The sequence below is a fragment of the Odocoileus virginianus genome, chromosome 34, assembly GCF_023699985.2.
Source record: "Odocoileus virginianus isolate 20LAN1187 ecotype Illinois chromosome 34, Ovbor_1.2, whole genome shotgun sequence".
Lineage (NCBI taxonomy): Eukaryota > Metazoa > Chordata > Mammalia > Artiodactyla > Cervidae > Odocoileus > Odocoileus virginianus.
Genome location: NC_069707.1, coordinates 3,494,911 through 3,520,625, shown reverse-complemented (window position 1 = coordinate 3,520,625; position 25,715 = coordinate 3,494,911). Strand labels below are relative to the sequence as shown.

The 25,715-nt window shown below is 45.7% G+C and overlaps 1 protein-coding gene across 2 annotated transcripts; it reads right to left on the bottom strand.

Moving 5' to 3' along the window:
• Window positions 1-1,053: 1,053 nt before the first annotated feature.
• C34H6orf118 (chromosome 34 C6orf118 homolog) lies at window positions 1,054-22,841 on the bottom strand. Of its 2 annotated transcripts, XM_020871068.2 has the most exons (10): window positions 22,759-22,841; window positions 17,016-17,686; window positions 15,933-16,055; window positions 12,970-13,029; window positions 11,430-11,554; window positions 10,443-10,501; window positions 6,540-6,721; window positions 3,996-4,049; window positions 3,401-3,462; window positions 1,054-1,519 (listed from the first exon to the last, which is right to left on the bottom strand). In XM_020871068.2, the coding sequence occupies exons 1-10, from the start codon at window positions 22,781-22,783 to the stop codon at window positions 1,462-1,464; spliced, it is 1,419 nt and encodes a 472-aa protein (XP_020726727.2). In that variant the 5' UTR covers window positions 22,784-22,841; the 3' UTR covers window positions 1,054-1,461. The 2 variants fall into 2 exon arrangements, with proteins under 2 accessions (XP_020726727.2, XP_070317497.1); XM_070461396.1 differs by lacking the exon at window positions 15,933-16,055.
• Between the last annotated feature and the right edge of the window lie 2,874 nt (window positions 22,842-25,715).

Genomic DNA, 25,715 nt, shown 5'->3' with positions numbered 1-25,715 from the left:
GACCCATGTGCAGACAGCAGTCTAGAATATTGCCTTTCATGGAAGTATAGTGAGTAGGTTTTGCCTGCAAGGTTTTACCACTTCACATGGTGAAACCACGGAAGCCACCCAGTGTGGACGCTTCTGCGGCACAGGGCATGAAGTGCTATGGAGATGCAACCCCCGGCTGCCCCCGGCCACGCACACACACGTTCCTGAGGACTGCGGCCGGCAGGCCGCGGAGGACGGGAGAGCTCGGGAGACGCGCCTGGCAAAGTGCCCGCCAGGAGGGAACCAACTCAGGGACACGTGTGAGACGCCTCCTCCTGCTCCCAGGAACACGTGGGCATATGACAGGCTGAGATGCTCTTTCTATAGCAACGCACAGGAACTTGGAGCGTAACTGCTGGGTGACCTGTAGGCGAGAGGGGCCTGGGGACCGTGGTTTCCGTGTGTGGAAAGCAGAGTGTGACCATTGTCTCTATTCACGATCATCACCAGCACACCTGGCTCACCCCGGCGCTACCCCGCCATCCGCTCCTGGACCCCAGGGGCCACTTTCAGAAAACAGTGGGTTCACCAGCTCCTCCCTCGCCTCAAACGTGGCTGAGTGTATCTGTACTAGGAGTCCAGCTTCTCTCCGAGTCTCGTTCGCTCTCAAAGCTCAGCATTCCCGAAGCATCTCTGATGGACCCTCCTGCCATCACCTGGCCGCTAGAGACCTTGAACTTGGGGCAACCTCTGTGCTTCCTCTAGCCTAACATGTGGGACTTGGACATTAAAGGTTTATGTAAACAAATCTATGTCACCCGATACATCTGAGTTAAGATTAAAACCTTCGTGTTTATACTCATCTCTTACCTTTGACCTTCACGACAGCCCAAGAACAAAGAAACTGGACTTGCACTGACTCTAAGCGCCCAGACCACTTTACAGGCAAAGCAAGGATGAAAACAAATTCCAGCTAGGCAGCTGTCATGAAGGTCAAAACCAGGTAAGAGGTGCAGTGTGAAGAACCAGGCCCGTTTTGTAACACTGGTGAAACACTGTATCAGTCACAATCAGTAAAGACGATTTAATTAAATGGAGATTTATTACACAACTACTGCATTTTGTTAAATGTTCATACTTAAACATGCATTGGCAAGTAAGAAATAAGTTTAATCTATGTTGTAGCAATACTGAATTTCCTATTCCTATCAAATAATCGAAAGTATTTTTTTTCCTGAAGAAAGTTATTGAATGGAAGCAGAAATTACTTGAGGAACTACTATTGTTATGAACATGTATGCAAAGTAAAATGAATCACATGACTGCATGCATTTAATTCAACATCTTGAGAAGAATACGAAGGCCACCTTCACATACTGGAGATTGAAACTGACAAAGTGAAGTGTGTCTTCTTTAATGCACACCTCCAGAAACATCCACATTGCTTGTACACGGTGGCTGTGAACTTTCATAGGCCATTCTTCCCGTCACCTAAGAGATATCTGTCTCTTTCAATTTTGCAAATTCTTTAATATATCCCCAAAGGTTCCTTAAAATATAAAAGAGATGAGTACAACAGGTTAGAGAAAAAGGACATGAATCATAAAAGAAAATTTCAAAATAAACATCTATTAAAACACATTTACTCAAACACTCATAGTAAGAGCTTCAACCCTCCACTTCCATTCTAAAGGGTATTTGCCGCAGATGTTCGGCCTTGGATGCGGCAAAGCTTCTCTGCATATGGTCACGGGCCTCCGCAACACTTGCCAGGCCCAGTAGTTTGTGCCGCAGAGGTGGGTTTACCTTAATGACGCTGCTGCACTTAGCTGCTCAGTCGTGTCCCGACTCTTTGTGACCCAATGGAGTGTAGCCCACCAGGCGCCTCTATCCATGGGATTCTCCAGGCCAGAATACTGGAGTGGGTAGCTGTTCTCTTCTCCAGGGGATCTTCCCCACCCTGGGATTGAACCCAGGTCTCCCGCACTGCAGGCAGATTCTTTACCAGGGAAACCCAAGAAGACTGGAGTGGGGAGCCTGTCCCTTCTCCAGGGGATCTTCCTGACCCAGGAATTGAACCGGGGTCTCCTGCACTGCAGGCGGAGTCTACCAGTTGAGCCACCCAGGAAGCCCTTACATTAATGATGTTTGTGTGCTGTGCTTCGCTGCTCAGTCCTGTCCCACTCTTTGCAACCCCGTGGACTGTAGCCCGCCAGGCTCCTCTGTCCATGGGGATTCTCCAGGCAAGAATATTGGAGTGGGTTGCCATGCCCTCCTCCACAGGACCTTCCCAACCCAGGGATCGAATCCAGGTCTCCCACATTGCAGGTGGGTTTGTTACCGTCTGAGCCATATCAGGTTAGTTCATTCTCATGAACAAGGCTCTGGAGGACTCTTCCAATTGTTGTGTTTGCATTTCCGTGTTCTTTTCCATTGAGGACACCCGACATAATACATGGCCTCACAGAACCTGGATCTCCCTGCGTGGTTCAACCAGCACCCAGCCTAACACCTCTTCTCCTTTCTCTAACACGTAAGCTGGCAAGTCTGATGGTCCATTTTCTGACTCTTTTGCAGCTAAGGGTTGCCGTGGTGACCAATGAGCTACAGTGGAAGTCCCTGGGGTGGGCTTTCCTGCCTAGATCCAACAGGACAGACTCACCATGGGATGCCACCTGGCCTGTGGTTTCCCCCTTCCACCCCCTGGGACATGGACCCAGTGCTTAAAGACAGCCACATGGCCGCCCTGAGGAGGACAATCATCCAAGGGCAGCAGGGAAGGGAAAGAGCCCCGGCTCCTTGGTTCCACTGAACCTGTACCACCACCAACTAAATGTCGTTTTACTTGTTGATGCGATAAGCTTTTTCCATATTTAAGCTATCAGTGGTTTTCCCAGCCTTCTCAAATCCTGAGGGTTGAACGATAGTACCAACTCAAAGAAAGTTAACTCGGTAAAATCTAAACTTATGTAAGAGATAATAATAGTCAACATTTGATTTTTAAATTAAATCTTTCAGAATAATACATGCATAGGTTTTTTCATGTATCACTACCAGATACATGAAAATTTATCATGTATTTAGTATCACTAAAGGCATGCAATTTGAGGGAAAAAAAGCCACCCACAGCCACACACCTCCCCACTTTCCTGATCCTTCTCCTTGAGGAATCGCCTTCAACTCTTCAGTTTTTTTCCCCAAAAAATGTATTTCTATATTGCTAAATAATACATACGATGGAGATTTAAACCTTGGACCAAGCATTCTTAAGCAAAGGAAACAGTGTAGCGTATATAATATTCGTGAAGTTAACACTTAGGAACCCAAAGACTTCAGAAGCATTGTCCAGGTCATCTACTTGTAAATGGATGGTTTTAATGGCACCAGCGTCAGGTTATGGCAGCTGCTCCATCAGAGCTTCAATACTCACTGCTGCTCCCCCTCTCTCAGCTTGTTCTTCCCCATAATCTGCTTCACATAGTTCACAATAAACTACCGAGAATTAAAAATCACATGGTCACATACAACGGCATGGTACTGGTCTGGGTAACATCAGTAATGTTGCCAATTGCATCCCAGTAAATTACCACTTCTAGAATCAGGCATAGCATGCTAATTCATACCAAATACAAGGCAGAGAGGTACACGCAGGTAATCAAGTTAGCACTGCAACCTATTAAGCAGCAAATTGTTACCATGCATTTTGGAGGACTATCGTGAGAAGTCATTAAAGGAGCCATGGCATTCATAAACTCATGATAATTCACTGTTATGAGCGGAAGGGTTAGAGAAATGGTCAATTCTGATGGGCACATTCAACTATCAAAAGAAGAACATTTTCATTACTATATTAGCTTGCACCCGTCCAGTTTTAAGCTAATGTCAGCATAGCGAGATATTCTTGCCATTACAGAACATCATCGTTTAGAAAGATTATGCAGACACTTCCATATTTGACTGATCACACAGCACAAGAAGGCACTAGCAGAAATATTTCTATTGAAAAGCAGACTCTAAAAACTTACTTGAATTTTCTTCATTAAAATTTTATTTGTTGTTTCCAACTTTATAGTTTCTGTCTAAAGGAAAAATGGTTTTAAAAGAAAGACAAGTGGTTAACAATGTTTGTTAAGTATTTTTCACCATTTGTAGAACAGAAAGTAATCTGTGAATGCTATTATTTTAATTTCAAAAGTATTCAATAGCACACCATTTAAAAACAATGGATATACAAAGCATGACTTGAAGGCTGTGCAGTAAGAGAGAATAATCCTGGCCCTCTGGGTCATAGAGCAGAGGAGGTGGAGGTTGATGTTGCAAAAGCTAGAGAATATTAGGGAAGTTCCAGAGTAGTCGCATTCCACATATTTTTGGAACTAATAATGGAATTTTTTAAGATGGATGGATACAATATAAAAATACAAACATCAGTAAGTCATGCATATATAGGTATCACTGATTATAAACTGTAGAGTTAAGAAAAAAATTTTTTTGAGTTTCTAGTCACAATAGCAACAGATACCAAAAAGTCACAAAACAAAAGTGACAAAACATCTTTAAGATCAATGCATTAAAATAAATATAAAATGATCCTAGATGGAGTGTTACTATTGTAAAGCTGTTGTTTCTCCCCAAACAAATCTATAAATTCATTAGAAGCACAACAGAAAAACTAAGAGTATTTACTACTGAAACTGAAAAATTAGTTAATACTGTAATGAGAATATTCAACATAATTGTGAACAAAATGATGATGAAGAAAGGATGAAAAGGTTTGCTTTTCCAGAAATGCACTATAATGGAAATAATTCTCGATTATCAGTATATTGTGAGGCTGGATAATATACATTAGGGAATTGGGCTGACTTTACATCCTAATTCGACCACTTGCACACTGTGAGCTTGATCAAGTTACTGAGCATATGTATGCCTTGGTTTCCCCATATGAAAAAGGGGGTTAATAAAAACATCTATCTTTTTGGGTTGTTTGGAATTAAATGAAATAGTATTTTTGTACTATTTATAGAAATATCTGTGCATCATAAACCTGTGATACATTTAGTTATTTTTTTCTTCTGGTTAAAAATAATATTTCAAATCCAGACCAGAAATCAGTTATTTAATAGGATAATAAATGCAGTTCTATTATATCCTCTAGTATTTAAATTAAGGAGCCAAATATAAATAACAACTATTTAAAGTAATATAAATTGTTGATATGGAATCATTATATAGAATCTTCTATTTCCCAGATTTAAAAGAGGTTTCAATTTTGAAAGCAAAGTTTACATGATTTTGCATTATAGCATGCTCAGAATACATAAAGTTGTGACTGGCTTTCACTGTTTAAATATTCAATTATAAAATAGTGTTTCTTTTTAGGACATTGTTAAGTTTTAAAAATGTGGGCAGACTCTAAGTGGAAACACAGGAAGAAATCTGACCAGATTATTTTAAAAAAGAGACAAGAGAATCCAAAGCAAGTTTGGACCACCACCACCTTCCTATAATTAGGGTTTAAAAATAAAGTAAGGTTGGGAAAATATATGCAACTCTATAACCAGGAGAAAAAAGGATAATCACACATGACTTACAAACTCTATAAGTAGAAGTTATATTGAGTAAGATTTTGCACGGTTAAAAATAGGTTATAACCTACTTTTCAAATAGGTTGAAAAATAGCATTTCAAAACATTAGATCATAGTTTATGTGTATCAAGATCATATCATATCAAGATCATAATTTTATTATTTATCAAGAAAATGGTTAGCAACAGTTGTTCAAGTCTAATACAGTAGGTCCGCACTGGCAGTAACTAATCCCATCTTCCAGCATAATGTGCCACTAATTGTACATCCAACCATGGGGTCAACGTGGCTCAGTAGACATTATAAGGACCTTGGGGCTCAGAAGAATTAAGCTGAATCCCAGCTTTGCCACCTCTGTCTTGTGTCATATTGGGTGGGTCACTTAGCCTCTCTAGGCTTCAGATTAAACTACACAGCAAATATTGGACACTAAACAATGCCGGTCATTATCTTCACGACAAGCATTTTCCATATAAAATGGCTAATTTCTAAGAGATGTCAGTTGGGCTGAAAGAGATTCGGTCTGGCCCTTAATAGAACTACAGAATTTTTATCACCTTCACTTTTCTTGGTTTAGCTATGCATACATACAGGCTAAGTTGCTCAGTCGTGTCTGACTCTGCGACCCCATGGACTGTAGCCCGCCAGGCTCCTCTGTCCGTGGGATTCTCCAGGCAAGAACACTGGAGGGCGTTGCCCTGCCCTCCTCCAGGGGATCTTCCCGACCCAAGGATCAAACCTGAGTCTCTTATGTCTCCTGCACTGGCAGGCGGGTTCTCTAAGGCTAGTGCCACCTGGGAAGACCTAGCTTAGCTACGTCTCTTAATTATTCTAACTGTTTGCTGCAAAGTGGTTGAAATGAAAATATGTTTGGACCAAATGTTATATTTTGCCTCCACTGACAGTCATATCACTGGGTCTGTTTGCCAAGGCTTCCAGCAAGATGACGATGCAGACACTGAAATAAACGATTTGCGTACCTCTAAGCTTTTGATCTTACTTTCGGTGATTTGCAAAATCCCAGTATGAACAAAGGTTGTTTTCATTTCTCTCTCCAGAGCTTGAATCTCATCCCATTTATGAAGTACTTCACACCTCTTCTTTCCAACCTTCTCAAGAAGAGTAAGGTTCTCCTCCTTCACGATCTTTCTCTCAGGTGATTCTGGAACATTTTTTAAAAGCAACGTATTCTGTGTTTAATGCCTTAATTCTCATTAGTAACATTATGTATTAACAGTATTATGTACATTGCATATAGTTATAAAATATAATGTAATTCAAACTTGAAGCCCGTCAATAAAGATTATGAGAGCCAAATTAAGTATATATGTTTCACTGCCTTAGTGTATATAAATATATATATTTCTATGTTTTCCTATTAAAAATATAAACAGTAAAGGCAAGGATAGCAACTGAAACAAAAGGGAAAAAAATGATCAGACCCAAGAATGGGGCGTCCCTCCTTTAATTCACTTATATACTTGGCGAGTCTTCATTGAGTACCTAGCACAGCCTGGGGAAGGCACAAGGATGACTTTCCTGCGGACGTGGACGAAGCAGAGACCAGGAGGACGGACAGGAGTCCGGTGAGCGGGAGGGCGTGGGGAGCAGGCGGAGGGAAGGAGCTGACACCTTCCGGGAAAGGGACTTTACACGGTACGTTGTGGGCACTGAGGCCCAGGGGAGAAACCGGAAATCATCACACTGGCAAGGAGCAGGCGGCAGATGGGAAACCGGAAATCATCACACTGGCAAGGAGCAGGCGGCAGCTGGGAAACCGGAAATCATCACACTGGCAAGGAGCAGGCGGCAGGTGGGAAAAGGTCTTCTAGCCCACGGGAGGAACCAGTCAAAGTTGGTTGAACAGGTCTGAAGCCAGCCTGGCCACTGACTACAAGCCGTGTTGTGACTGAGGGGCAGAGAGTGAAGACACTGCGGCTCGTACCCCGACTTAAGCCTCCATGTGTCTGGAGATACCATTCATTGAAACTTCCGAGGACAGGTAAATTCAGGGGCAGGAGAGCTTAACCTTGGACTTGCTGAGTTAACACTCAGGTGCCATGTGCCGTAGGCAGTGGCATATTCAGATCATAAGCCTGAAAAAGCTGCTTAGCAGGAAAGAGAGCTAGAATCAAAGATGTGTGCATTGAACCAAAAACATGCTGAGCTCCAACAAAGATCTGTATTTGAGGAGCAGAGAGATGGAGACAGAAAATAACTCAGGGGTTGTTCTCAGCAGCACAGGTAGGTTCTGATGAGTGGGAAGACTTAATTCTTTGAGAAAGAACAGCTGCTTTTTTTTTTTAATGGAAAAATGCCATTAACAAGAGTGATCTTACCTACTGATACATACCAAGTCACTGCCGCTAGTCAAACCTGCCAAATTTGGAAGCAGAGAAAAGTGTGAAGGGGAGTTTTGAAATTTGGGTGAATTCGCTAAGCAGATACAGGACAAGCAAACTTGCCAGAGCAGAGGCAGTCATACTTAAGCTTCTTACGTGAGTTCTGAGAGATCCAACGAAAATGTCTTTGATTCCCATCTCGATCCAAGTTTTCACCCAAAATAAGTAACTGGCAGCAAAGAAGACAAAGGGCATATAAAGCCACTCAAGTAACCCAACTGTTCCTTGCTTTTCTAACTAAAGAGGAAGACTATGTTATCAAAAACAGGAAGTCCACAGAAAAGGTGTTTGGCTGGAGAAGGCTCAGGAATGAGAAATCTTCAGAAAGAGAATACAGGAGGATGCATACAGGATACCAGGTTTCTTTAAAAGTGTTTGAACACGTGTCAGAAACAGCTAGGATCAAATATTAAGAAAAGATTACTACAGGCCTAGAAAATCGGTAGCTTCTTTTTGCTTATGATTTTTATGAGCCTTTGTCCTATTATTCTGTTAGCGTTTAGCAATAAAGTATTACATTTTTTTTAAATGGTGGCCAGTTTTAAGAAGCAGCAAGAGACACAAGACCAGGGTGTTCCAGTCTCATCTTGCGACCTGTCTGGAGAGTAACCAGCACGCGTCCCTGGCAGCACCGTTCACAACAGAAGACATGCGGCAATCTCAGTGTGCATCAACACAGATGAAGAAGATGCAGTGCATACAAGAGAATATTGCACGAGTGTGCACTAAGTCATTTCAGCCATGTCAGACTCTTTACAACCCCATGGACTGTAGCCCACCAGGCTCCTCTGTCCATGGGGTTCTCCAGGCAAGAATACTGGCGTGGGTTGCCATGGCCTCCTCCAGGGGATTTACCCAAACCAGGGGTCAAAGCTGCATCTCCTGCATTGCAGGTGGATTCTTTACCACTGAGCTACCCAGGAAGCCCATACATACATACATACATACATACATATATATATATATATATACACACATATATATAAATGTATAATCAACTATATTTCAATTTCAATATATTTTTAAAAAACATTAAAAAAAGAGTGAGCAGGACTGCAGATAGAAAAGGAATCCACCAACCTCTGAGCTTTAGAAGAATCATAAGACCAGGCCACCCGGAGACTCAGGCCACAAGAAACCCTTGAAAAATGCCCATCAGGCAAACCACACACGCCTGGCTCATGGGAGGGCAAGAACCAGAGGAAGGAAAACGAAATCCTCTGGTGTCAGAACCTTTGAGGCCAAGTTTGTCAAAGCACTCAAGACCATGAGACTTGTGAGGACATCCTCAGAGATGCTGAGATGAAAACGCGACTCCGTGTGAGTTAGGGCGTAACAAGCCTGGAGTGGGAGCGGCGCTTGACTGAGCCACAGGGTGAACCGTGAGGGTCAGTGAGAGAGACACTCACTGAACCTATGTGGGTTATTTAATCAAGCTGTGAGTGGTGTACCCAATTTTGAGATCATTTTTATTAGTTCATTGAGTGCGTAAATATTCACAAAATGTCATTAATTTCCCACGAATCGTGTGTCCTGCTTCATGAGTAATAATGACGTGAGGAGGAACCCACAGGCAGAGTGACTCTGCTGCACCAGGCCCTGGTTCCTGCATCTTATCGGCTCCTCTTATCGACGAGGGAAGCGCTGTCCTTGCCTCCCCTGAACAAGCAGCAGTATCATGAAAACGGTTAACATAACAGCCGTGTGAGAGGGATGCCGAGATGCGCAGGTTGAGGCCCATTTGCAAGAGAGGGTGCCCCACACCCGGACAGAACCTCGTTGTCCAGAAAAGCTGACTCCTCTGACCCAAGAATAAAGATGCAAAGTGTCTGAAAACCAGACTGGACCATCTTCCTTGCTGTTACCCTGGAAACCACAGGCCACGGCAACACTTCCTCTATTTCCACCCCCCAGGGATGCCCTGAAGTATTCACAGCTCCCCTCTAAAATCCACTATGTATTTCAAGACATTTTCTCTAAAATAAACACATTTAGTTCTTCAACACTTCCTCAGCAGAGTTGATTCTCATATTTACATCATTGCGTCAAGGTTCTTAAAATCTATTTCAAGTATTTTGGTCATTCTCTCAGCATAAGGTCCTGAATTCATTCAAAGTTTCACTAAAGCCCACGAAGATCTTACAGGAAAATGAAACGCACAGGAGCTGATTACAGGACAACTCGACAACCAAACACGCCCAAAGCAACAGAGCTGGGATGAGTATCTTCACCCAGACGAGTCTCTCCAAGAGATCAACGACTTCCTTGTGTCTTTAGAGTACTTTAAACCACTTCAGATAAGAAGGAAAACTTACTGAATCTAAAGAACTTGATGGGGACAGAGGAAGATAATAACCTCTCTGAAAAACCTTTTCAAACAACTGGCAGCAGGAGCCGTGAACAGGGAACCAGTCTTGAAGATTCCTCACGCCGAGGTCACAGCAAACCTCACGTCGGAAGATCAATCACAGGGTTACTTGCCTGCCCTGTTCCTCGTGGCCTCCAGCAGTACACGCTCCTGCTCCAGTTCATTTCTGAGCCTACGGTTCGATAATAAAACATCATGATACATTAGTACCCTGTTCATACCCTCCTCCTTTTCTCTCTCTTATATCACAGACTTAAAAACTGAGAAATAAGATCTGATCCTCTTAGCTTCTAACAGTAAAAAGATGACTTGAAGATGTAGATAGAATGAGACTGAATTAGTCAAGTTCAATAAACTATATTTTCTTATCAAAAGCGCCTAAGCTACTAGTTAAAGGAGCTGGTCTTTTAGTGTCTACTGATGTTCCTTTGTGACTTGAATTTTTAAGAAGTAAGGATGAAAAGAAACTAGCCATTTTATGCTCAGTTCAGTTCAGTCGCTCAGTCGTGTCTGACTCTGCGATCCCACGGACTGCAGCACGCCAGGCCTCCCTGTCCTTCACCAACTCCTGGAGTTTACTCAAACTCATGCCCATGCCCACTGAGTCGGTGATGTCATCCACCCATCTTATCTTCTGTCATCCCCTTCTCCTCCCGCCTTCAATCTTTCCCAGCATCAGGGACTTTTCCAATGAGTCAGCTCTTCACATCAGGTGGCCAAAGTATTGGAGCTTCAGCTTCAACATCAGTCCTTCCAATGAACACCCAGGACTGATCTCCTTTAGGATGGACTGGTTGGATCTCCTTGCAGTCCAAGGGACTCTCAAGAGTCTTCTCCAACACCACAGTTCAAAACCTTTGGCGCTCAGCTTTCTTTATAGTCCAACTCTCACATCCATACACGACTACTGGAAAAACCATAGCTTTGACTGGGCGGACCTTTGTTGGCAAAGTGATGTCTCTGCTTTTTAATATGCTGTCTAGGTTGGTCATCACTTTCCTTCCAAGGAGCATTTTGCACTCTGAGACCAATAATGAAATAATGAGGCCAATAATAATAGTGTAACCCCAGCACAGACCAACCCTGATCGCCTTCCCCACCTGTCGTTGTGGTCCAAGGCCGCTTTGATGGCAGTCACGAGCGTTCTCAGTTCCTCCTTGGCCCGCTGGACATCCGCTGTCTTCACCTTCCCCTTCTTCAGACTCTGGACCTCAGCCAGCAAAGACTGGGCGGGACAAGGCCAGAATGGGTGAGACAAACAAAAAACAAAGTGAGAAGTTTCCTTTTCTCTGCTAATAGTGTGTTTAAGATGTCCGGGGTCAAATGCCAAGTAAAATAGGTAAACAGCAAGGATGGACATGAGGGGGGAATACTGGAGAAGGGAAAAGTCGTCAGGTGAAGGTCTGGATAAGGTGTATATATATATAAAATTTTAATTTTGAGTCTTTATTTTCCTAAGAAATTTTAAAAAGTGGTGGGGCATATCATTGCTGGTTTGTGTGGGGGAAGAAAATGCTGACTAAAATACTTCCTGAGTATTATTATCAGCACCATGATTATTTTTCTAAATGTATTAAAAACAATGTTAACCCAACGGCCATTTATGATTACAAAGTCATGCTTCTCAAATGTGGTGAAACAAAAATCTCTGGCTCATTGCGTGACGGGCTGCCAAGTCTCCAGGAAGAAGGATCTAGAGCCCCGCCGGCCTGGGGACGTTTTCCTTCTGGCGTTTGACGGGGATGTGGGCAGATGTGGTCCTTGACGACTCGGCCTCAGAAAGCAGAGGGCAAGGCAGACCCCCAGCTGCAGCCTCTGCTTGCTCCTGCCGAACAGAAGCTTCTTCCCGAAGCGTGAATAGCTCAAGGCAAAGAGAACAATGCACATGTGTGATTCTTGATCGAGTCAGAACTGCCCTCCTTGTCAGGCCATGATCTTTGTCTGCCTGTTTCATAGACAAAGTGAGGCACTCTCCTTCCCCAGAGACAGGATTTTTAAACTTTATTGAAAATGTCAGAGGTCACCTTAGCCACAGCGCCATATTCTCTGAGCTGTGTGCGTGATAATGTCACTGCTGCACTCCATTTTCCTTCCGGAGCAGCCACACGTGTGACCTAAGCCCGGACGGAAGCCCTGGAAGGTGTCACAGAGAATCCAAGGTCACACCCCCTTTTAAGGTCAGTAACCTGCCTGCTCAGACCCCGAAGTGTCAGCCTGCAGAGGGACGCTGGCTGGATAGGCTGTAATCTGGAACTCACTAGAAAGACCTGGGTGCCACCTACAAAGTGGGGCGCCATCAGTGGGGGGACCTCAATGAGCAGAGCGGCAGAGCCACGTCTGAGCAAAGCAAGCGTGAGAGTGGGTCACAGAGGACGAGCCGGTGCAGGTCACCAAGAGCTGGTGGCCAGAGGTCGCGGCCAAATCCAGAAACGCGCGTGCCTCCCTGGCCGCCAGGAGCACAGGGCCAGTCCATCACGGGGTCCTCACGAGCATAAGGCCCACGCCTATTAAAAGGACCTGCTGTTCTAAACCATAAATCATGCAGGCACAAACGGGGCTTCCGAGATTCAGGCTGTTTCCCTGTGCTCAGGAAATATGAAGAAACAGGCTCTATTTAAGACACACATGACTGATTGTTACCTTATACTCTTCTGTGGGATGGTTCTTCAGAAGTAATAGCATGTAGAGTTCATATTCTTCCTGTAGAAAAAAAATGAAAGAGAGAAGAAAAATAAGAAAGAAAGAAAGGAAATGAGGAAGAAAGGAAAGTGGGAGGGAGGTAGAAAGAAAGAAAGAAAAAGAAGGTAGAAAAAGAAAGGAAAAAAGATCCATTGGAAATGTGTTATGAGATTACAGTACAATGTAACTTTCTTTGCATATGTAAAGAGGCTAAAGAATGTCAGTTCAGATTATTTTTAAAAATATAACAAGGCTCCTGCAATATATTAAATAACATACACACAGAAATGTGCAAAATCTCACTATTTTTAAAGCACAACTGAGTATTGACTATTATTGATCACCTCGGGATAGACTCACTAAAAACCTGGACACATGTGCACACATGACTTCCTGCCACTAGGGGGCGATATGGATTTGGGTCTTCCTAACCTGCGAGAAAGCTGAGTGCCAAAGAATCTATGCTTTTAAACTGTGGTGTTGGAGAAGACTCTTGAGAGTCCCTTGGACTACAAGGAGATCCAACCAGTCCATCCTAAAGGAGATCAGTCCTGGGTGTTCATTGGAAGGACTGATGCTGAAGCTGAAACTCCAAAATTTTGGCCATTTGATGCGGAGAACCCACTCATTGGAAAAGACCTTAATGCTGGGAAGGATTGGGGGCAGGAGGAAAAGGGGACGACGAGGATGAGACGGTTGGATGGCATCACCGACTCGATGGACATGAGTTTGAGCAAGCTCTGGGAGTTTGTGATGGACAGGGAGGCCTGGTGTGCTGCAGTCCATGGGGTCGCAAAGAGTTGGACACGACTGAGCGACTGAACTGAACTGAACCTGTGAGAAGCAGAAGTTATTAAGGAGAGGTGGCAAGAATACACAGGAGAACTATACGAAAAAGATCTTCACGACCCAGATAACCACGATGGTGTGATCACTCACCTACAGCCAGACATCCTGGAATGTGAAGTCAAGTGGGTCTTAGGAAGCATCACTATGAACAAGGCTAGTGAATGTGATGGAATTCCAGCTGAGTTATTTCAAATCCTGAAAGATGATGCTGTGAAAGTGCTGCACTCAATATGCCAGCAGAGTTGGAAAACTCAGCAGTGGCCACAGGACTGGGAAAGGTCAGTTTTCATTCCAATCCCAAAGAAAGGCAATGCCAAAGAATGCTCAAACTACGGCACAATTACACTCATCTCACATGCTAGCAAAGTAATGCTCAAAATTCTCCAAGCCAGGCTTCAACAGTTATGAACCAAGAATTTTCAGATGTTCAAGCTGGATTTAGAAAAGGCAGAGGAACCAGAGATCAAATTGCCAACATCCACTGGATCATAGAAAAAGCAAAGGAATTCCAGAAAAACATCTACTTCTGCTTTATTGACTACACTAAAGCCTTTGACTGTGTGGATCACAACAAACTGTAGAAAATTCTTAAAGAAATGGGAATGCCAGACCACCTTATCTGCCTCCTGAGAAACCTGTATGCAAGTCAAGAAGCAACAGTTAGAACCATACATGGAAAAATGGACTTTTTCCAAGTTGGAAAAAGAGTACTTCAAGGCTGTATATTGTCATCCTGCTTATTTAACTTATATGCAGGTTATATTATGTGAAATGCCACACTGGATGAAGCACAAGCTGGAATCAAGATTGCTGCAAGAAATTTCAATAACCTCAGGTATGCAGATGACACCACCCTTATGGCAGGAAAGCGAAGAGGAACTAAAGAGCCTCTTGATGAAGGTGAAAGAGGAGAGCAAAAAAGCTAGCTTAAAACTCAACATTCAAATAAACAAAGATCAGGGCATCTGGTCCCACCACTTCATGGCAAATAGATGGGGAAACAATGGAAACAGTCACAGACTTTATTTTCTTGGGCTCCCAAATCCCTGCAGGTGGTGACTGCAGCCATGAAATTAAAAGACACTTGCCTCTTGGAAGAAAAGCTGCAACAAACCTAGACAGTGTATTAAAAAGCAGAGACATTACTTTGCTGACAAAGATCCATATAATCAAAGCTATGGTTTTACCAGTAGTCATGTATGCGTGTGAGAGTTGGACCATAAAGAAAGCTGAGCACCAAAGAACTGATGCTTTGAACTGTAGTGCTGGAGAGGATTCTTGAGCTACCCTTGGACAGGAAGGAGATCAAACCAGTCAATCCTAAAGGAAATCAGTCCTGAATATTCACTGGAAGGGCTGATGCCGGAACTAAAACTCCAATACTTTGGCCATGTAATGGGAAGAGCCAACTCACTGGAAAAGACCCTGATGCTGGAAAAGATTGAGGGCAAGAGGAAAAGGGGACAACAGAGGATGAGATGGCTGGATGGAATCACCAACTCAATGGACATAAGTTTGAGCAAGCTCCAGGAGCTGGTGAAGGACGGGAAGTCTGGCATGGAGTCCATGGGGTCACAAAGAATCAGACACAACTGAGCAACGGAACAAGAACAACAAACCTCCTAGAGATGAATGCTCCAGGGATGGAGACTGGTCACCGCATCTTGCTTTTAAGCCTTAATTACATTTGGGAATGGACAATAACAGACCCATCAAGCAATCTGATTCCAACTCAGCTGTGATATGATGGTCACTTTCAGCAGGAAATGACAAGAAACTTAAAACTCCATGAAGATGCATTTAAAATTACATATGGATAGCTTTAGAAGTTTCTGTGAACATTTATGTGCAGTTGATAAGAGTTTATATTATAATTAGGGAGCTTTAGTAGAAAACACAGTCTGCTTATGACCCATGTGGCTGCCCACACTCCCCTGACTCTCCATGATGATTCTCCTCCTGTGCAGAACGGACACTGTGAAACACGGCAGAATTTCTGCCTGGCCTGAGCTAATGTATGCAAAAACTCATGCCTGGCTCTCAACTGCTACCTGGGAAACGCATGTGTCTATTACCTTAATTTCTTTCAAGATATCACCAAATATCAAAGAACTATTGCAAATATCTTCAAAGACTTCTCCAAAGACCTGGAGTCTGTTGAACTCTTCAGGGTCACAGACACATATTTTCTGGAGCTCCTGGAGGAAAAGAGAACCACCCTGCTTCAGGCTGACTTCGTTTTCCTTTCTGATTAGTTTCTCGGGCAGGCATTAGTTCTCGGGCAGGGCTGGGGAGCAAACCACTTGGTGCTGAGGCTCTAGATCGCCTGACTTCATTTATTCCCTTGCATCCTGTGAGTCAAGGGAATAAAGAATGCCTCTCTGCCTTCATAGTGTGTCCAAGGTCCTTCTCTTTCCAGCGGTCCTCCCAGCCAAAGCTCTCATCAAGGTTTGGTTATTTCACATGTTGACTCTTTCCTGCATCCTCACCCTTCCAACACCAGGTCTCCCATCACTAAGTACCACAGTCGGTTCTCAGTAGCGCATCCCATGACGCCTAACCTCCTTCTACAGATGGAGAGACGCCTACACAGACTCACCTGCATCCTCAACTCTCTCCTCGGCCTCCCTGCGATTCTTTCCTAAAGACTCAGGCAAACCTTGTCTCCGCTGTTTCCGCTGCCCCGGGGGCATTTGCTTCAGTGCCTCGGCCACCGCTTTCCATTGTGAAAGCACTTCCAAGGCACCAGTTCCCAAACTGCCTTTCTGGAACCCTAAGTGTTACCATCTGGGCTTCCCTGGTAGCTTAGCATTAAAGAATCCTCCTGCAATTCAGGAGACTGGGGTTTGATCCCTGAGCTGGGACGACCCCTGGAGAAAGAAATGGCAACCCACTGCAGTCGTCTGGCCTGGAGAATCCCATGGACAGAGGAGCCGGGTGGGCTATAGTCCCCAGGGTCACAAGAGTCAGGTGGGACTCAGTGACCAAAAAACAACTGTCATCATCTGCATCGCGTGGGACATTCTCAGCAACTGGCAGCCCTTTTCTGTTCCACCTGGAAGTGTCAGTGTGGCCTCGGAGGGTGAGTCTCTGCCCACAGTCTTGAGACTCCTGGGCCCGCGGGGGCACCCACAGCATCACAGAACTGCCCTCCTTACCTGCTCCAGCTTCTTCTCGTGGCACCTCGCTGCCTGGCTCCCAGTGAAGTCCCTCATCAGGAGGTCTTGCTTTGCCAGCACTTGTTTCTGGAAGCTCAAGAACTGCCTGTACCTGTCTGCTTTCGTTACGCCGGCCAAGTGCGAGCTGACGTATTGGAACTCGTCCCTGCCTGGCGGGGACGACACGCACTCACGGCTGGACGTCACCTCCTTGTACTTCAGGACCTTTATGTCGGGCAATCTCAGCTCCCCTCTCTTTGGCCGTTCAGGAGAGCCCTCCTCTCTCAACCTCGCCTTAGGACTCACGTCCTCCTGCGAAGCGTGGGAGGCCTGTGCGGGAGGGTTCAGGTACCTGAAGAGTGGTGTGTTCTCAGCATCACTCGGGCCCACCGCTGTGCTGATGGTAAAACGAGCCAAAGCATCTTTCATCTTCTTAACCTCATCAGATAGCCTCTCCGCTCCAAAGACTTTTGCCTGCGGGGGCCTGTTGGCGTTGGGCCAGTGATACAGGATGGTCTCCGGGGGCCTGTAGAGCTTGTTGGGGTTCAGGTGTCCGGACATGTACATGCAGACGTCATCTCTGTGGTCTTTCTGGAGCTGGTTCAGCAGCGTCCTCAGATTGCACAGGGTCTTAACACCTGGCGTCTCACAGTGCTTCCACCTCAGGTAAACTGGTCAGGAAAGACAAGAAGACCGGTAAGTCCCACTCTAGTTCCCGACAGAGGCCATAAACGCGCCTGTTCACCTGCTAAGCTGGAGACTTCCATTCCCAGAGCAGGAGCCCGCGGAGAGGAAGCAGGGAAGGCCAGCCCGGCTACAGAGGAGGCTGGGGTGGGGGCAGGTGACGGGCAATCCCATCAGCAAGCCGGGACCTGCAGGGCTGAGGAGGAGGAAGTGGGACTTGGCTCCCACAGGGAATCTAGTTTTAATTTTAATTAATTTATTTTTTTAATCGAAGGATAATTGCTTTACAGAATTCTGTGGTTTTCTGGCAAGATCCTGGATAAGGAAGGCATTCCCCCTGACCGGCAGAGGCTCATCTTTGCTGGCAAGACGATTGCACTCTTTCTGGTTACAACATCCAGGAGGCATCGACCCCGCAACCTGTCCTCCGTCTGAGGGGCAGCTGTTCATTCTATTCATAATGCCCAGTGATGGCATCATTCTGCACTCTAGCCAGTTACCCCAATTGATTTTTAGAAATGACCATTTTCAGTAACAGCTAAACTTGTCCAAAATGTTGATAAAGGTTTTGTTGCATGGTAAAAAAAAAAAAAAAAAATTACTTTTAGTTGAAGGATGATTACAATGTTGTTGGTTTCTACCATATATCGACATGGATCAGCCACAGGTGTGATCCCACACCCCTCTGGGTTGTCCCAGAGCCCCAGTTTGAGTTCCCTGAGTCACAGAGCAAATTCCCACTGGCTGTCTATTTACATGTTAGTGTATATGTGTCCCACGCTACTCTCTCCTTCCATCTCACCCTCTCCTTCCAACAGGGAAATTCTTACTCTATTAGCAAAGGCTCTGGAAGCAATTGTAAAGGTCTAATCATAATTCTCAAGGGTGACGCCTAAAGACAGCTATGCTAGGGAATAAATAGAGCTGTTATTCTTCCTTGCTTAAAACTTAACATGTCAGGAGTCCTGAGCAAACCTGTGCGAGGTGGATGAGTCAATCACTCGGCCTCCACCCTTCCCCACTCCGAGGAAGACAATGACCCACAGAGTGAAACCCGGGGACCCCAGCCCCCTCCACAAAGGGTCCCAGAAGTAAGGGTCCATTTGGACGTTTGGCCCAGGACAGAAGATGATGGGAAAAGCCAACTTTTTGAGACCTTTTCCTACTACGTGAACTCAGAGATCTTATATCATCTCTCTGAAGCCGTTTCTTCAGCAAAATTAGGAGATTCGTCCCACTCAGTAAGGCTAATTGACAACCAAATACAATTGCTTTTGGCAAAGAAGCACCTGGCAAGGAGGAGAAATTCCAGAAATGCTGCCTACGTCATCAAAGGACTGCAGTCCAGGGAACACCTTCTAAGGGCTTCCAGGAGGATGTGAGCGCCCAGCACCGCAGAGGGGCGGCAGGGGCTTCCTCCGGGTTGGCGCTGACCCGCCGCGCAGCCTGCCCGGAGACGCCTGCGGGCGTCCACCAGCAGACGCCCTGCTGTCTGCATCCTACCTTGTCCCCGAGCTGGAGGGGCCCCGCCGCAGGGCATCGGACCAGGCCCATCTGGACCCTCGAGGGTCCGTCCTGAGCTCCCGGAGGCTGAGGCTTTGCCCACGTCCGCATGGGCCGTCCCGTCTGGAAGGAGGCCCCTTCTGCTCCAGGGAGGCCGAGGGCAGCGGGGTGACCAGTGCGGGTCCCCACACCTGCCAAGTGCCAGCGTGGCTTCTGAATTCGGCTTTTCCACCCCACCTGTGCCTCTTCGCTCGGCCTGAGCCAAGGGGGCCGGGGCAGTGACTCCCGGGACCCACGCTGAGCCCCCTCCTCTGACCGAGACCGAGTTCAGGCCACGTCCCCGACTCCCGCGTTGTCCTTGGAGGGAAGGGCTGAGGGCATGAGGGGGTGCGGGGTGACAGCAACTCGCGCGGTCTGAGAAGCCCTGTGTCCAGAGGCCCCCGGCCCGTGGTGGCACCTCAGGACGCAGGCCGGGCTCCACGCTGAGATCACCACACACACATCAGGGTCGGGCCTGGCTGGCTCCTGGACGCCTTGGGGAAATCTGTCCTGGGCTCCGTCCTGCTGGGACGGGATCCAGCTCCTTGCAGCTCTAAGACAGAGGTCCCCACCCCCTTGGTGGCTGCTGGTGGGGTTCGTTCCTGACTCCTGGGGCCTCCCACCTTCCCAGTCACATGGCCTCCATCCCTGAGCCAGCAAGGGCACTGCACATATTTCCCGTGCCCTTGACCTCTGACCCTGCCCCATCCCTGACTTCACGTGGTTAGGCCAGGCCCACCTGATGCTCTCCCGGCCCTGAGTCACTGGTGACATCTCACATGGTGCAGCCATGGAGTGCTCGCCTCAAGTTCAGTCCCGGGGTCTGTGCTGGGCAGGGGGCAGCAGGGGGCAGGGCCCGGGGTAGAAAGAAATCAGCCTGTCCCTCCTGGGTAGCTGGATCTTGGAGCAATGGGATCGTGGAAAGTTTCCCTATCTTATTAGCACTTCAAAGAAAGCAGTTAAGAAATGTTAAAATATTAATTAAACAAGTTTTCAAGACAAGTTTTCAATTAAGATCTATCTTAATTGATAATCATTCTAATTCATCAACAGCACCAACACATAAAGAAAGCACTAAAAAGCATCACATTAGTTGGGCTTCTCCAGGGAAACAGACCCAGAAGGATGAACACGTTGTTTTTCAGTCAATCAGTTGTGTCCAACTCATTGCAATCTCATGGACCGCAGCACACCAGGCTTCCAGTCCTCCTGTGTCTCCCACAATTTGCTCAAACTTCTATCCACTGAGTTGGTGATGCCATCCAACCATCTCACCCTCTGTTGTCCCCTTCTCCTCCTATCTTCAATCCCCCCAACATCAGGGTCTTTTCCAATGAGTCGGCTTTTCACATCAGGTGGCCAAAGTATTGGAGCTCCAACTTCAGCATCAGTCCTTCCAATGAATATTCAAGGTTGATTCCCTTTAGGATTGACTGGTTGGATCTCCTTGCAGTCCAAGGCACTCTCAAGAGTCTGCTCCAACATAACAATTCAAAGAATCATTTCTTCTTTATGGTCCAACTCTCACATCCATATATGACTATGGAAAAACCATCACTTTGACTGTACAGACCTTTGTCAGCAAAATGATGTCTCTTGCTTTTTAATATGCAGTCTAGGTTTGTCATAGGTTTCCTTCCAAGGAGCAAGCATCTTTTAATTTCATGGCTGTAATCACTATCTGCAGTGATTTTGGAGCCCAAGAAAATTAAGTCTGTCACAGTTTCCACTTTTTCCCCCATCTATTTGCCATGAAGTGACAGGACCAGATGCCATGATCTTTGTTCTTTGAATGTTTCAAGCCAGCTTTTCACTCTCCTCTTTCACCTTCATCAAGAAACTGTTTAGTTCCTCTTCACTTCCTATCATTAGAGTGATTCCATCTGTATATCTGAGGTTGTTGATATTTCTCCCAGCAATCTTGATTCTAGCTTGTCATTCATCCAGCCTGGCAATTCACATGATGTACTTTGCATGTAAGTTAAATAAACAAGGTGACAATATGTAGCCTTGATGTACTCCTTTCCCAATTTGGAACCAGTCATTTGTGCCATGTCCAGTTCTAACCGTTGCTTCTTGACCTGCATACAGATTTCTAAGAAGACAGGTAAGGTAGTCTAGGACAGAGGTTTATTATAAGGAATTGACTCACACAGTTATGCAAAAAAAGGAGAGTCCAAAATCTGCAAGATGGGTAGCAGGCTGAAGACAAAGTTCATCCAAATGCCTTCTACTGGAGAACTTTCTCTTGCTAGTGGGAGGTCAGTCTTTTGAAGATCTTCAACTGATTAGATGTGACCCACCCACACTATGGAGGGGAATTGTCTTACTCAAGGGCTTCTTATTTAAATGTTCATTTCATCCAAAAACACCTCAACAGGAACATCCAGAAAGCTTGGCCAAATATACAACTCAGTAGCCCACATAAATTGACACATAAAATTCACCATCATATGCATTAGACCAACCCTCTTTGGAAAATGAGAGGAGGTGACTTAATTGTTGTGTTTTTCTTTGTTTATTCTATTCCAAAAAAGGATTTGGAGTCACCAGCAAATTAATTGGCTAGTAATTCCAGACTTAAAATTTGTTTTCCTTATTTGCAGAAAGACTTGTTTCACTAGACCTAGAGAATCCAGATTCCATTTCTCTCTGCCAAGATCCTGTGATAAGCACCAGGGGTCCCAAGTAAGCCAAGAAAAACTTTGAAGAATTTTAAACTGTAAACACTGTGATTTGCATATCCTGCCATGTCAACCTGACAAGCAGGAAAAGAAAAAAAAAAAACCTGAAAGGATTCATGGAATATGCTGTTCTTTACAAAATGATCAGAGAATAAATTTGCTTTAAGTAAAACCAAACCAACTTCTGAATAGATGCTGATAAGGAAGACACAGCAATAGGCTTTTTGAACTAGATATAAACTAACAAATATTTCAACCAGAGTTTTCTCTCTGCCCCCAGTTCATCTGAGTCATCAATGCTTTCATGCACTCTGTGTGGTGAGAAAGCAAGAGCTTCAGAGTTCAGACCCAGGTGAGCCCCTTCTGCCCCATTTGCAAAATCACAATAGCCCAGCCTCCAGAGATGTGAAACTAAATCAGAGACGGGGAAGCACTTTGTACGCAGCGGTGTGCATGTTCTGTGGTGTGTGGCTGTTTATTGAGGATTATAGAAGGGCCATCTGCCAAAGGAAATGTCTCTAAATGTGTCATCTTTTTTAAAGAACACAGAAGCAGTGTCTAGAAATTTCCTCCTATTTCTCCTCCTCCCAGAGGACACACACACACACACACACACACACATGTCCAACCTCATTTTCTGCCTTTTATTACTGGATTTTCTGAAAAAGCTCTGATTCCCAAATCCAGTCCTAAATCCCGATGACCCTGGGAGCTGAGTTGCACTGCCAGAAAGGTTTTCATTTTCCACACTGGGTTAGAGAAGTTGGTTCCTAGGCAATCAAACATTCAACAAACATCAAACACCAAACACAAAACGCTCAGCATCTACTTACATTCAGGCTCCGGGTCCTCAGCCATCACCACCTTCCACCTGCGGCTGCTGAGGCTGGGAGTTGCTCTGGAAACAGACAAACATTCCAAGCCCCTCCTCTGGGGGGGGGGGGCTCCTCTGTTGCCAGGCAACCGGGGCACAGTCCCAGCCAGGGGATCTCTCCTCTGAACCTCTCTTATGCCTCTGGCCTTCTTGAACAGGGAGTACTAGATTTACTTGCCTGTTTCCCCTTTTAAAAGAAAACCCTTTATGTGATTTGAAAAAATTCAAGATACCTTTGCACACTCTAATTCCTTTCCAAAGCCAAGGGAGCCAAAGCTAAGTGGCCTTGGGTTGGGCATCTTTGACGGAGATGCACAGATTGTTTAGTATACGACCCATTCGACTGTGCTTGGAGTTCTAGTGCAGAGTAGGTGCCAGTCTCTAAATGATCATTTAGTCATTTTACTGTTTTATCCACAAAGTTCCTCGTGGGGAACTGAGATCAGGGGAGGTAAAGTGAACTGCCCGAGAACAGGAGCACAAGGAGAAGCCTGTAAATTCAAGCTTTGCACAGAGTTTGTGCTTTTTCCTCGAGCTATCCCATAGGCAAGGGAGGAAAAGCTAAAACCCATTAAGGTTCGTATCTTTGAAAACTGTGTTGTATTTTAATGTCTTGCACGGGAGAGAATTCAGTGCCACTGAATACTAGCTTCCTGGCTCTGGGAAGGTGACTGAGCAGACCTCACTTCTCTCAGGCTCCAGATGAGAAAGGTGACAATACTGACCTCACAGGATGAAGAGAGGATGAAGTCAGTGCCTGTGAAAGACTCAGGGTGTTACTGAGTCCAAACTCACTCTGCTCCCAGCAAGCTAGGTCAATAAATCCGAGACGAGGTGAGAAGATGGGGAAGGGACTTTATTCGGGAACCAGTTGACTAAGAAGATTGCAATCGGGAGCCTCAAAATAACCATCTTGCTGGGGCCTGGATGCCAGGTTCTTTTACGGATTAGAAATGGGAGGAGGTGAGGAAACAAAAAGACTATTCAACCCTTGCCAAGACTTTGCTAGTGGCTCAGACGGTAAAGCGTCTGCCCTCAATGTGGGAGACCCAAGTTCAATCCCTGGGTCAAGAAGATCTCCTGGAGAAGGAAATGGCAACCCACTCCAGCATTCTTGCCTGGAGAATCCCATGGACGGAGGAGCCTGGTGGGCTACAGTCCACAGGGTCACAAAGAGTTGGACACAACTGAGCGACTTCACTTCACTTCAACCCTTGCAAACATGCCCTAGAATGGCAGGCCTCAGGCAAGGAGATGTGTTAGCTTCACTTCCTTAGAGACATTTCATGGGTGGTGTGAAAGGGAACATCTCCTGCCATGCCATGTCAACGAACAGATGCCACATCTGTCTGACTCTGGCCTCCCCAAATGCGTATTTCTGGGGCATGCAGGTAAGTAGCAGACACAAGGGGGCGCTGAGCCATTTGCCACACAAAGAATTCAAGAAATGCCACAGTCCTCCACAGGTGGGCGTCAGCTTATCTCCCTGAGGCAAGCCGTTATGTAATGATAGCAAAATAATGAAAGCGGCAAGATAAGGGTTAAGGATCACAGTGCTGATCCTGTGTGAATTCAAAATTAACCCTTCCCAGTTAGGAGGACACACCCTATTTTCCTTTTCTTTCCACAGTTGCTGACCAAACAGTTTAAACGTGACCCTTTCAGAAACCGTGGAGGGTCACAGTCCAACAGGCTCAGAGGGCCCTCTCATCAGGTGTGTTTGAATTTTAACCTGGAGACAGATCATCGAAACTGTTTACTGATCTTCTCTCTCCATCGTTCACAGCATTTAGGTGTCTGACCGTAATGAGAAGTGCTGGCAGGAAATGCCCACATCCCACGCAGACAGCTAAGCATTGACCTGGGAGAGGAAGGCCCCACCACCAGCTAATTATAGATTAAGAGCAAACTTAATCTCTTAGGATTAAGAGATCCAGGTGCTTTATTGCCAACTATTGGAGATGTAAGGGTGATCCCTTCTGCTCAGAACTGCTTAGTGGTTTAGTAAAACGGCTGATTCCTTTTATAGACAGAATACCCCACCGTTTCTACCACTGCAGGCAGGCAGACGGGTGACAGAGGATCCCCTGTCCCCCATAGGCAGGTTGAAGGGACGGAGCTCCAAGGCCACCCATAGCCTGGAGGGCTACAGTCCATGGGGTCACAAAATGTCAGACATGACTGAGCGTCCTCACTTCACTCACACAGTGAAGAACAGGAAGTCACTGATCGATCGAATCAGTATCAATCCTTAAAAACCGCTTGTGGCTCTCTGATTGCTAAATGTTTCAACAAAGCATCTGAGGCAGAAACGTGTTTAAGTATCACGGTATGAGCGCAGTCAGTGAATCCTCTGAAACCACAGAGGTTTCTCCCGAGGCCAGCCCTCTGTAATTACCCCGTGGTAACCTTGCCAGCATATTAAAAAGCAGAGACGTTACTTTGCCAACAAGGGTCTGCATAGTCAAAGCTATGGTTTTTCCAGCAGGCGTATGAGATTAGACTATATATAAAGAAAGCTGAGCACTGAAGAATTGAGCTTTTGAACTGTGATATTGGAGAAGACTCTTGAGAGTCCCTTGGACTGCAAGGAGATCCGATCAGTCCATCCTAAAGGAAATCAACCCTTAATATTCTCTGGAAGGACGTGATGATGAAGGTGAAACTCCAATACTTTGGGCCACCTGATGCAGAGAACCTATTCATGGGTAAAGACCCTGATGCTGGGAAAGATTGAAGGCGGGAGGAGAAGGGGACGACAGAGGACGAGATGGTTGGATGGCATCACCGACTCGATGGACATGAGTTTGGGCAAGCTCCGGGAGTTGGTGATGGACAGGGAGGCCTGGCGTGCGGACAGGGAGTCCGTGGGGTCGCGAAGAGTCGGACACGACTGAGCGACTGAGCTGAAACCGC

Coding starts and splice junctions, on each gene's coding strand:
- C34H6orf118 (XM_020871068.2), bottom strand. CDS start 22,783: ATGGCTGAGGACCCGGAGCCTGAAT. Junction 11,555..12,969: donor ATCCCACAGAAGAGTATAAG/GTAACAATCAGT, acceptor TGTCCCGCCCAG/TCTTTGCTGGCTGAGGTCCA. Junction 3,463..3,995: donor TTTTAATGAAGAAAATTCAA/GTAAGTTTTTAG, acceptor AATTCTCGGTAG/TTTATTGTGAACTATGTGAA.